The 14,118-nt window shown below is 37.2% G+C and overlaps 1 protein-coding gene across 1 annotated transcript in view; it reads right to left on the reverse strand.

The window, feature by feature from the left end:
- Positions 1 to 6,892: 6,892 nt before the first annotated feature.
- Positions 6,893 to 14,118, reverse strand: part of LOC135083066 (PHAF1 protein CG7083) — a 35,809-nt gene continuing 28,583 nt past the window's right edge. Inside the window, exons 12-14 of the mRNA XM_063977829.1 lie at positions 13,906 to 14,075; positions 10,862 to 10,957; positions 6,893 to 10,565 (exon numbers count right to left, since the gene is read on the reverse strand). Of these exons, the coding sequence (XP_063833899.1) occupies positions 10,871 to 10,957; positions 13,906 to 14,075 (257 nt within the window). The 3' untranslated portion in view covers positions 6,893 to 10,565; positions 10,862 to 10,870. The remainder of the gene's footprint in view (positions 10,566 to 10,861; positions 10,958 to 13,905; positions 14,076 to 14,118) is intronic.

Raw genomic sequence — 14,118 nt, forward strand, 5'->3', positions numbered from 1 at the left:
CGTAGCGTGATGGTAGCCTATAGCCTATATCCTTCCTCGATAAATGGGCTTTCTAACACCGAAAGAATTTATCAAATCGGACCAGTAGTTCCTGAGATTAGCGCGTTCAAGTAAATAAACAAACAAACAAACTCTTCAGCTTTATAATATTAGTATAGATTACCATTTACCTACCAAATGTTGTAATTTAGTGTAGCTAGAATCGAATCCTATACTTACTTGTTCAATTCTCTAACCACTAGCCCACCACAATATTTTTATTATTCCTTGTCAATTGTAAAATTAGTTCACAATACAATGAATCAGTGCGGTGACAACAATGCACTCAGAATACTCAGATGTTTGGATGCTTGCGCCTGAGTCACACTTACTTGTAGCTCCAGTGATTTATCAATGAACAGATGCCTGTATTTGTTATTTTCTTTTCATACTATTGTATAGTAGTTTTTTGACAATGCGTAATCAACGTATTAAAAATATTAACTTGACCTTACGTGTTTTGGCAGCATACTTTAGCAACCGCACCTTATATCGTATAGGCCCGCACTCCACAGAGCCACAAAATATAGCTATGGTAGAAAATAACTTTGTCGAAGTTGGATAAATACAACCGGAAAACTTGTTTTCAGCGGCGAAAGTGCTGGGTAAAGGATTTAGGAAAATTTCCAATTCGTTTACTGTCTATCTATCTGATAAACTCGCAAGTCGCAATGATATGTATTACTCATCATAGATTAAAACGCTATAAGTAATAATCACTAATCAGTTAAATACTTTTTAAATAACATCATCTGTTGCTAGTTAAGTATAACAAGTTTAATCGATCCTGTTTTCCCGAAGGATGCGCCGTAACAGTATTCTGTAGCTAATCGAATCTTTCACGAGCTCAGTCTAGTTTAGAAAATAGGTAGGTAATAAAAATTGAAATCCCTCCTGCACTTGAGTGTAGCCCTATCTAGCTAGCTTATTAGGTAGGTAAACGGTAAGTATACCACCTAACTTAAACTATAATCTTAGACACCACTGTGGATTAAATTGCTGAGTCATGATCCTCTAGAAGTGTTAGCATATAATTTACTTACGGTATGTTATTCAAGAATCACAATACATAACACAGCTCAACAAAAAAAAATTTTTTTTTGTTGCCCTGGTTATTTCTTCGGATTTATATACTTTGAAGCATACTATTTACGAATGTATTAACGAAAGTACTGAATTGGCTCTAGTTTTTATGATATTAATGTTTAAGTGATAAACAATTTATATGGGCTCTTTGAAACATGCGTTGTTAATAAGTGACCAGAAACCTGGACTAAATTAGTTTTTCTGCACAATTTTAAACGTAATGGAACCAGATACTATCAGTAACAATGATATTACGATAAAAAAATGTCATTACCACTGACAATGTGGCAGCTGGAATCAAGGAATGGCGGTTATAGTGCGACAAGGCTATTAGTATGTGGGGAGATTTAGAATGTCATTACCGAAGGAAGTAATGACAGTAATATTGATGTCATTACTTGTCAGATTGTCTGGACGCCTTAGATTTTTACTTCGCCTTACACTTATACGTCTAATACCCATTTTGTATGTTATATGGAACTATAGGACAAAGAAAATTCACTGGGAACAAGATGTGTGGGCAAATTCGAATATACATGCACAAATTTATAAAAAGCTATTACTTATTCTGTATGTGAAGCTTGGAGAGGTTTAGTGTTGATTGTAATCTTTTTTAGGTAACTAGAAAGCACTAAATTACACAGTTTATTGGGCAAAATATGTCGAAGCAAATATGAGCGTAATAAGCTGCACTTTCTTCGCAGTCACGTGGGTAGATGTTTATTTATTTTTATGAAATTGCAGTGACGTGCAGGTATAATGATTCTATCAAGACGTAAGAGTGATGGAATAAAGATATCAAGGTAGATAAGATCGTTTCCTGACTGATTAAGTAATGTTGGTCACATAGCGAAATTGACCCACAACATTTGAGTAAGAAAATTCTATAAAAGGTGTTTCTCTGAAATCTAACATTATTTATGCATTTTTTAAATCTTTTTACTTCTCTGTAAATTAATTAAAACCATTCAGAACAAAATTTGAGGTTCTTTTTAGGTAAATTTGATTTTATAAAATGTACTTGCTTAATTTTCTAATATTTATAGTGTAATCAGAACAAGACGATTTAAAAAAAAACTAGAGCCAATCTGCTAAAAGTAATAATAGTTTCGTTAATTGTGGGTCTCAATTGACACAAAATCATTTAAATATCAAGGGCAACAAAAACACTGTTGACCAGTGATAATACGAAGCCGGGGATGTGTCGCTGTGTTACCTTGACCTTTTCTTTACAGTCAAATATTCAACATTCATAAGAAATGGCAGTGTCGTAACCGTTCAGATATTTTAGATTTACACTAGCATCTGACTTGATTATATTACCTGAAGGAAAGCACGTTTAAACAAGGTAATAACGTACGTTACGCGGGTAGTCATCGGGAAAATACCTCAATCAAAAGATTTGAACTTTATTACAACTAGGTAACTAACGCCCGTATTCACCATCATTCCATTCCTAATGTTTAAGTGACCCCTATGAAAACAAAATTCCTGCTAAGTGTTACCATAGGGGTCGCATAAAATTAGGGATTGATGGTAAAACGGGCATAAGACTAGGCGCAGACCACCGATTTTTAGTTGGCCGATAGTTGTGCGTGTGCCCGATTTTAAATTGTATGAAGAATCGGCCAAATCAAATCGGTGTACTTAATGTGCTCACTTCCATACATGCCCATACTGATTAACTGCCCGACTAAACTATCGGCCGACGAAAAATCGATAGTCTGCGCCTAGGCTAAGTATTATTACATCGATTACCTAACCCAATCTAAGCAGAGCTTGTAATACAGTATACAGACTTAGGCTGAGTTGCACCACCTAACTTTAACGGTATCACGATAACCGGCGCTTTTTGTATGGAGTTTGACAGGTTTTTGACGTTTGTTAAAGTTAAAGTTAGATGGTCAACCCAGCCTATGTAGGTGACGAATTCAAACGTGTCATAGCACAGCGCTCACTGTGGCAGTGCAGATAATGTGGGTTTAGGTATCCTAAGCACTGCAATCACTTTGGTGACAAATACAGGCTCAACTTTAGACTATTCTGAGTGATAGAGCACGTGCTCATCAAAAAAAATCATGGCGGAATCGTAGTATACCTACTTATTATTATTCTGTGGCGGAATTCAAACCTGTAGGGTGGTAGGGTTAATACTGGAACGTGTAAAAGTGCTTTTAAAAAGCCTACTTGCATAAATAATTGAGTTTTATGGGTTTTTTTATGCCACCGCAAAGAATACTGTAAGCAACCACTAAGCTGCCGTACTAAGTGCCGTACGCTTCATCGCTATTAATTCAAATTACTGTCAATTTGGACGGGAAACGTTGTCACCATATCGAATTACATGAGTCAGTGCTACAATTAAGTCCACCATGGTCTGGGACCTTCGACCTGGCTGGCCTTTGTACCGAATAACTGTGGGTCACGGTGGCAGCGTGTAATTTGCTTTAATTGCTAGATACATACCTGGTGTCTTTGTCACTTTAGTCTGTCAATTGTTTAACATGAAAGGCTCGGCCAAACCAACGCGTGCAGCCTGCGTGTGCGATGGCGATTAGAGTCGCAGCGATCTATGCACGTGCAGTGATCGCCATCACCATTGCCGACTCGAGGTGCACGCCTTGGTTTGGCCGAAGCTGAAGATGATAGTGTTATATACCTATATGCACTAAGCACGTACGATTCTCATAATCGAATTCATAACGCTGTTTGGTTTTGTTTACGTACGAAAAACGATTACCTTAACGAGAACGATATTTATTCGTGCAAAGGATACTGTCCTAAGCTGTGTCATGTTTAGCGAAATTGAATAGTTTCAAGTTATTTAGCTAATAAGGTTAAATGGACAGATATTTAAGAGCTTGACCATCGCCGTAAGGTAGCGTCCCTATCGGTTTTCTACAGGCTACACTTCGGAGAATGTGCGAAAGAATTACACGAATTAATTCCACCAGCCCCCTTCCATCATCAGGGAACCAGACGCAGGTTAGCGTACCATCCCTATATTGTTGATTGCACACATGCTCAACAGCTGTGTCCACAGATAAATCGTGCGTTTTGTTTGCTTGGACAAATTGAAAAAGGTTTTCATCTGTGACGCAAACCGGGCATTGGATGCGTACGGCACGTGGAAGTCACCTTCGATTTTCGATTATACCACATGGTTATTTATCTTCTAATTTTGTTTTGGCAAAGTACGGGACTATTCCCACCTCTCGTTCTCACCACTGCAACTCCTGTGTAGCCAGGATCTACAGCTTGACCGCCAATAAAAACCCAACTTGCTATTAGTGAACACATTTCTGCTCACGATGGACTAATTATCTGCTATACTCTCGACTCTCTAAAGCACAACATTTATAAAAATTTTGCTGGGGTAATGCACTCACCAGTGAAGGTCAAGTTTGTCCCGGGGAAAGTGTCCAATGACAGTTTTTTCTTACGGACTTAATATTACTTTCATGGGTTTGATTTTTTCGGTGGTTTGTCCTATGGTCGCAATGTTCCAAATAGTCCCGTTTTTGCAGTGGGGCTAGCTTACTTATTTTAATCTTTAATGTCTTAGGAATTAGTACATAAGGCGAACTTAATGCCATAATGTTTTCTTTGCCAGTTAGCGTTAATTCTGTAATTTAAAAGATTATTTTATTTTCTAATAAGATTAAATAAAAAACAGCATCCGGTATGAAATCCTTTATTTAGTTTTTTGGTATTTTTTGAGACACTTTCCTTTTTGTATCCACATAGGTGAAGTAATATAAAAAAGGATCTTTTTACAGTGACCACAAAATTTCAATGATCCACAAATTCAGAATTTTGACAGTTTAACAATGTTTGCCTAGTAAAACAATAATATAATTTGACTAATAAATTGCCATTGACAAATTGCGAAAGTTTAGTGTTTGAATTAAAAAATATAGCTTATTTTAAATTAATAGGTTAATTTTGAAGACTTAAAAAACTTAATCTAAGCACACAATATTGTAAAATTTCAGATAAAATTAGATTGTTTTTAAAAATAAGTAGTTACGTAATAAGTAGAAGAAACTTTAAAAATTCCGCAATTTGAAAATGGCGAACGGCAGTAAAAGCACACAAGCTTGATCTGACACAATCAAATCAACAACAGTAAGCACATAAATTAAATTTCAGTTTTATTCATTCCCAAAGTTTAAACACAGATTATAACTTTTATTGTACTTACGTGTTGGTTCCTTATTTATAGATCCGAAAACACTGATTCGTTATTGGATAACGCGGTAGTTACTAAGTATTTTACATTATGGCAACACTAAATGTTACATTGACTGTATTCTATGTCAAACAATGCCCACAGTGCTTTGATTGCTTACCTATTTGCGACTTGTACTAAACTCTGATCGTCTGTCAATTCAATAATTTAATTATTACGAATTATACATGAGATCGAACGTAATGTTATATTTTACAGAATTTAGTCCGCCATTTTTCACTTAACTCAGATCAAACTTAGTACAAACGCATAAAACTATTGTATTTATAGATAGATAACTTTAACAAACGGTCTTACAACAATTTTACAACATCATAGCAATAAATAAAAAATACACATTTTAGAACTTTTTTTCAACATCTGGCAACTTTTAAAAGCGCAGTTTTTGATTCCGTTTAAATTTAAAAACCCTTGATTGTTTCATGAGAAAAGAGTTATGCCTCTCGATGAATGTTATCTACTTATCATTATATTACAGAACGCATGAGATTGGGTCTCATCCTATTCACTAAAGCCTGGTCCGTGAGCACGTAGAATTTTGTCCAATGACCCCAAGCTACCCATTCTTATCGCTCGCGCGTAATTATGTTGCTATCGCGCTCGCACACTCACTGCGGGTGCCAGTCGCACAGTCGCGACAGCAATATAATTACGCGCGAGCGATAAGGATGGGTAGCTAGGGGTCAATTTCTACGTGCTCACGGACCGGGCTTTAGTCATAAAGGTCGTTATGATCACTAAATGCATAATATAACGCTACACGTATAATATACAGGCTAAAGTTATATTATACGATTTTTGTATGTCAGCCTTTTTGTGCTTCTAATTTTTACCTTTACAATCGAATTGAAAAAACACTGAAACAATTTAAAATAAATGAAGTAGGTAGGTATAGTCAAGTGCAAAAACAGACACCTACTTAAGATAATGTGCTTGCGCATGCACCTACTAAACACTGATAATAATGTAAATATAAAGATAAATATTTCGTTTTAAACATAAAGTTCATGTATCAAGATAATATTTATGACACCTAATTAATTATAATAAGTATGCATGCAATATGATAACTTTTAAATCGATTGCAATTAATTAATATTTATTTGATTTTAAACAAGGCTGACATATACAAACATTATGAATTAAGTGACTACTGCGACGTTTACAGGCCGCAGTGAGACAAAAATAAGCTAATTATCGTTATAAAAAATAACTCGTTTTTGCGCGTGCGAGTCTTTATGCTGATCCTAAAGCCGTTACATGTAAAATAACTTACAAATAAATTCCGAATCAATTTACGATTACCGTTACAATATTTTACAACCCGGTCGGTTAACTGCGCACTTGGCGGCCATGACGTCACATCGACGAACGGGGGAGATGTGCAGGTACGAGGGACTACAACTTATTTGTTTCCCTGGCAGATGATAATGGACTATACGCTGCCTGCCAAAACAGAGTTCGCTCGCGGTTTAGAGGCGCATCTAGCGGCTAGCCTGGACTTCTTGTGGACCAGTATTCCAGCGAGGCGCGCAGCTAATTCGACCGGATTGTACATGCGTCATTATTGCATTTTATCTGGTTAAAGTAATTAGTTCGTTTTAAAATGATTAGTGATTTGGTTCAAATTAAACCATGTTTAAATTAATGCTTTTATTAAAATAAAGATTATAACTACATAAAAAAACAATACATAATTAAAAAAACAGCATAAACACTCGCGCCTCAATAACGAGGTTGCAGCATACGCTACCTTACAATTAATACTTTTTTTATTGTATTATTTGTCGAATTTTTAACTTTTTTTTGTTGTATGGCACCACAGCCACTAATTTTAAGACAATCACACACGTGTTTCCCGCCAATTCCACTGGCGAGCTGGGGGATTCAATTTTTTTATTGTTTTTTCCCTCACAAACAGACTCAGTAGTCTCAAACCTCACTCGCTGTGGAAAAAGGCTACATTGTGCATAAATAAACGTACTGTACGATGTGTTGTCAGACAACAACTGTCTAAGGCGAGAAATAGTTTTTTAATCAACTTTTTTGAAGGAATAGACGTAAAATTACTGTCAGTAATTTGATTGTACGTTTGGAATTTAATTGAGGACAAAAGTTCCAAGAGTCTCCCAGGGGCATACAACGTCACAAAATGTCGTTTGCTGACTTTAAACAGCACATCATATGCGATTTTGAAATAAAATGTACAGTCTGATGTGCTGCTGACAGTATGTGACGTAATAGGTCATCAGGTTTCACATGACATTAACTCATGTGTGACACGTGTCAGAACTTTGTTCTTTAGTGAATATAAAAATATTTAGTTGATTATTCACTTTATTCTATATTTTTTTAATAAAATTAAAAATATTGTAACGGAGACAATATTCGAAACGATATTGAATTTATTTACATAAATATGACAGGCTGTAGCTGACATCCCAACTTTAGTTTCTTGTCAAAAAACCGCACTGACAGTTGTGTCTGACATTGTCAAACTGCCTTAGCGTCCGCAACAGCCAAAGCAGTTCAAACGATCAAGCAACACTCTTATTACACAAACGTTAAGTGTCATATGCCTTAACAGCAGAAGTTTATCACAACCAGGCTCCTACTTGTAGCCTACTTTAAGCTCATTATATCCGAAAACAAGACTTAGGCTTTTCATAATAGATTCCAATTTCGCGCACAACATTGGCACTAAGAATGAACAGCTCAGAAGCTAAAAATCAAAGAGGTCTGAGAGTTGGAATTTTATATTATTTTTCAATGTAAAGTACATTGATTCGTTTTGACAGCTGTCAATGGATAGACTACTGAAACATGACCCTTGAACACTACAGTGGTAGCTGTCAAAACGTTCCCAAAGAGTTAATATTAAAATAGTCAAGAGTAAAAAAGACTACATAATTATTTTGTGACTGAACTTATTTTATGAGTGTCAATTTCGTATTAAACACGCTTACATTTAACATTCATTCATATAACGAAAATATTTTTTAAATTTTTGTTTCAAGCATTTAAAAAGCATTTATCCACTCTCTAAGTTCAATTACATTTGCTACATATCATTAACCACACTGTTGCTTAACGTACAAAAAGGTAAAATAAATTATAATAAGTTGTTTATAACAAAACGACTGTGTTCGGCGCTAAATATTATATTACATATTATTATAAATATCAACAGTTCCGCTACATAAATATAACAATTTCAAACATCGGACTTAGCTCTTCGATTCTTTAGGTACCTGTAAAATGTGGGACTAAATCGAAAAGCAAGTTTGTATGAGCAAAAACAAATTTGTTTCTAGGACAATAGTGCGTGGAAACAATACGTTATTCTAATTTTCTTATTAATTTCAAAAAATGTCTTATAATTTTAAGCCTGGGGTTCATCACTGAATATAGTGTCGGAATATAGCTACTTATTTCGCTTCGCTCGCTTAAAAATTCATAAATACACAAAATAAACATTGTTGTTTTAACAATCAACTTTCTGTGAAATATAGATTTTACTTCAGTGAAAAGAATTTTAAACGATTTATTAAGAGTGTCTTTTATTTTTATGAAGACATGCCTGTACCTATTTGTGAGCTAATCGAAATGCATGTCAGTGTACAGAAACAATTAATATCGAAGATCAAATGGACGCCAGGCTTATGTAAGTTTTATTCGAAAACCAAATCAACAATAAACATCTTTAAGAACGTATATGATCCACGCCGCTATTACAATTGCTGTGAGACATATCAATATGTTTTCATTGTATCGAAAACACGAGTCCGCTATAATAAATAACAATATTAGGTAATATCCAAAAGAAGTACCTAATTGGTATTGGCTATTTATTTATAACTACAGCACGTACGATTGGCTTGATGGTCTAACTAAAACCATCGAAAAAACTGACACCATTTTTACAGTAAAGTATTTAGAAAAGAGACGGAGAGTCTTACGTATTCTTTACAATAATTTGTTTTTTATGCTGGTCACATGTCAAAATATTTCAAAAGATGCACAGAAACTGTGTCAGGTCATGTGTAAATATTTATACAATTAATTGAATTGTTAGTAAAGTTGTTAAAAGTTCTGTTGCGATACATTGTACAACATCGATGAATATATCGCTCGTATTTTTTAAAGAATCTGCTTAAAAGTGGCATCTTTTTTTATTTATGTAAAGAACAGTCCGTGTTGTAGTTAGAAATTTGTGCATAAACCATTTAATTTTTGAGTACATCGATTCTTTCGGAACAACCAAAACAAAATTACCAAGTAATATTCAAACAAACGAATATAGTGATAACATCCTAGGAAATAGGGCAGTATATTGTATGTTACATTAGCGAATATTGCTTTTAAAATGCGAATGTTTGAATATCCCTTATAAATAATTATTTAGCAATACATACTTACAGTTTCAAATTACATTACACATCTGTTTCAACTGACACACGTCCTAACATACGTCACTTTACATTCGAATATCAGATTTTTAGAAAAAATACATCAATTTAGATTTTTTAGTTTTTAAAATATTTTAATTAATTTTTTCATACGTAATTTTTTTTCTCAAAAATATTTACAGCAGTCTATTTCTATTTCATATGGGTCGTGCAGTGCGATCGAAATTTTAATTGTGAATTTTATAAATAAACAACAAAAATATACTTTTAAATATGCAAACGCTATAATATAAATAAAAATATTAAAATTCCACTCGCAGTTTTTTTTTCTAAATCAATAAACTTAAATATGAGTGTTTATTTTTATTATGTCATGATTCTAAAAATACACTTACATAAACAATAACATGCCAAATAAAATTCCGACCGCGCCACTTCTATTGTTAAAACAAAACGCATTTGACTAATTTTTTTTTATTTATAATAAAAAAACTGTCCACTTTCCACTTCAACTTAACGTAGGGGGTTTAAAAATTAAAAATTATATTTTTTCCGTCCATTGAAGCTAAGGTATTAAATTAAGCTTATTACACACCTTGAGATCTGTCACTCACTTTTTTTAGTTTTTTTTTTCACAGTTTTTATCACATTCATTTGAAATACTGTTTCCTTTTAGGTGTTTGGGATATGTAGTGGTCGTGATCACACGAGTGGAGGATTTGCGTGGGGGCTGAGAACCGACATGTTCAGGACGCGTAATTACCTTGGATGGGAGATACCTGCAAAAAGGATACTTATGTCAAGACAACAGAACACATATTCAACGGGCGTAACTATAGAATGAATTACCATTACTCATGTTGTTGGGAACCTTATAGGTACACTTTTTAGCACGACGAAGTATACAATAATGTTCTCCAGATTTTAAAAGAAGTATAAACATATCATCGAAGTATATTAAATGTTCTTCAGAATTTATAAGAAGTATAAGCATATCATCGAAGTATACTAAATGTTCTCCAGATTTTATAAGAAGTATGATAATGTCATCGAGGTATACAAAAATGGTTATTACCTGGTCGTGTCACGCGATAGAGCTGACCGCGTAGTGGGGCCGGGTCCCCTCGGGCTGGTACAGAGTTATCGACGCTATGTAGTTGTTCGACATCACCTGCGGAAGAATACAGTTTGATCAAAAGGATGAAGCGGGAGCGAGAGTACGAACTCTCCAAGATTCTCTTTGAATATGGAGGACCCTTTTTCTTGGTGAGTAGATAAGAAGTCGCCGTTCTCTTCGTTCTTTTTTAAATGGCTAGCGGATTACTGATTTGCAATGTTTCAAGAAAGGATGATGGGCACAAATGTATGGAAAGTGGTACCCGCTCCAATAGCCATAACCAATATATATTTTAAAAGGCCTTTAGATGTAGGAAAATGTCTGCTATGGGGCCAGTTCTAATTCACGTTTTGAAAGCAGTAATTCCACTAAGTATTATAATGAAAGTATAACACAATCATCCATGTATACGAGTATGTATTATGACTACAATCCCAACTATCCCAACTAATCCCAACTAATATTATAAATGCGAAAGTAACTCTGTCTGTCTGTCTGTCTGTCTGTCTGTCTGTTACGCTTTCCCGCTTAAACCTCGCAACCGATTTTGATGAAATTTGGCATAGAGATAGTTTGAGTCCCGGGAAAGAACATAGGATAGTTTTTATCCCGGTTTTTGAAACAGGGACGCGCGCGATAAAGTTTTTCTGTGACAGACAAAATTCCACGCGGGCGAAGCCGCGGGCGGAAAGCTAGTCTATTAATATAACTAAAAGAAGCATTGAAAAGGAAAGGATTATACCTACGATGAACTACCCAAGCTATTAGCCCTTTATTCGCTTTCATCATCATCATCATGATCATTTTAGCCATAGGACGTCCAGTTGAACATAGGCCTCCCCCAATGATTTCCACAATGGCCGGTTGGTGGCGGCCTGCATCCAGCGCCTTCCCGCTACCTTTATGAGGTCGTCGGTCCATCTTGTGGGTGGACTTATTGGGTCTTGTGGGTTTATTCGCTTTAGCAACTCATAATAAAACCCTTAAGAAGTAATAAAACTTTAACCCCCTTTATTAATAAAAGTTACACCCTAGTTGAACTCTGGCTTAAATTGTCATTTGGTATGGAAATGTCATTTTAATCCAAGGTTCTTCCTAGGTGTAACTTTTTATTAATAAGGGGGTAGTACTTCTTTAAATAAAAATATTTACTTCACAATTATCCCCATCAATAATTATAGAGTTAAGGAAGGATGCTGGAGCAGTAAACCCTTCCTGCCTCGAATAACCTAAGTACCATACGATGGACACGTATGTATGATACTTCTTCTTCTTCTTCCTCGGTCCCTCACTGATGAGAATCGCGACCACAGATAGTGTTCCTCCACAGACTGCGGTCATAAGCTGTGTGGACCGCACGATGCAAACTCCCGCCCACCGTCTTCCTCACCGCGTCCTACCATCTCGTCGGTGCCCTGCCCCGAGCGCGTCTGCCTTCCATACTGTATGATACTTAGGTTACACAAAAAGTATCTTTATCTTCGAACGCAACCAGATCTGAGGCTGGTGGCCATAGTAAATGTTATTCGTCTTGGTAAGACCTTTCAAATGACACTACAAACATAACTATTGGAGCCGGGTACCATTCTGCAAAAAAGTAGGTATATCTTCGTACACAACCAGATCTGAGGCTGGTGGCCATAGTAAAAGTTGTTCATCTTGGTAAGACCTTTCAAACGATACTAGACACATATCTATTAGAGCCGGGTACCATTTTGCCCATTGTCCTTAGCTTAGTGGTTTGGGTCCAATAAAGGGGCATGTGTGGTAGGAGCAACCGTAATAGTATAGGAAGGACATCATTGGAAGGCGTCGTGGTTGTTTCTAGTACCCAAAGCGACATCCACTTAGCGGCAGGAAGAACAATCCAGGATTAGTGGGTTCGAGATCGAGACCCACATCACATTATTTCATGATAACCCCTGACGGTACCTACGACGACAACCGGTGCTTTTTGTATGGAGTTTGACAGATTTTTGAAAATTAAAGTAACATGGTGCAACCCTACCTTAGTGTGTTGATTGTCTTGGTGGTGTTGTTGTATAGGTGGAGGACTTTGGATGGCTGATTCCTGGTTCCTTAAGGTTACTTACCTCAAAGACAGTGTCGTTAGTGACAGTCACGCCTGAGCGCAACATCCGCTATGTTCTATGAGGAAGTTCTCATCTCGAACCACCTGATAGCCGTAGCAGAAGGTGGAGCCGAAGGAGTTAGCACTAACAGTGAAAGAGGCTCTGGCTGGCTGCTGTATACCTAAGCGCGGCTGCTGTCTGACTAAACTTAGGTCCTGCTGGCTGCTGCCTGCCTGAGTCTTGGCTATGTCCTGCTTATTGCTAGCTGGCTGACTCCTGCCTCCTGCCACTTACCTCAAAGATCATATCCTGGTAGCCGTAGTAGAAGGTAGATCCAAAGGGGTTGGTGGTGTTGGTGGAGGAGGCTCTAGCTGGCTGCTTGCTAATTGAGATTGGCTGACTCCTGAACTCCTGGTCTGGTTCCTTAGTCCTGTTGGAAACCACTCACCTCAAAGATCATGTCCTGGTAGCCGTAGCAGAAGGTGGATCCGAAGGGGTTGGTGGTGTTGGTGAAGGAGACTCTAGCTGGCTGCTGACTCGCTGACTCCTGACTCGTGGCTCTCGCAGCAGACTCCTGGCTCCTTGAACCATCTCCTGGATCTTGTGCAAGGGTTCTCACCTCAAAGATCATGCCCTGGTAGTCGTAGCAGAAAGTGGTCCCGGAAACAACATTGGTACTGTTGTTGGTACAGGCTCTGGTTGGCTGCTGACTGGCAGACTCCTGGCTCCTCAAGGCATCTCCTGGATCTTGTGAAAGGGTTCTCACCTCAAAGATCATGTCCTGGTAGCCGTAGCAGAAGGTGGATCCAAAGGGGTTGGTGGTGTTGGTGGAGGAGACTCTAGCTGGCTGCTGACTGGCTAACTCCTGGCTGGGTCCATTTGGCTGCTAGCTGGAGCCATGAGTCAGCTCCTGGTTCCTAGTTCACTCACCTCAAAGATCATGTCCTGGTAGCCGTAGCAGAAGGTGGAGCCGAAGGGGTTGGTGGTGTTGGTGGAGGAGGCGCGGTTGAGCACGACGGGGCGCGCGCACACGCGCAGCGCGCGCGACACCACCTCCCACTTGCTGTACGCCGTGACGGACACCACGCCGCGAGATGGTGCTTAAGTGAAACATCAAATCGGACGCACAGCGTTGAATAGAGC

This window comes from Ostrinia nubilalis, chromosome 22 (assembly GCF_963855985.1).
Source record: "Ostrinia nubilalis chromosome 22, ilOstNubi1.1, whole genome shotgun sequence".
Classification (NCBI taxonomy): domain Eukaryota; kingdom Metazoa; phylum Arthropoda; class Insecta; order Lepidoptera; family Crambidae; genus Ostrinia; species Ostrinia nubilalis.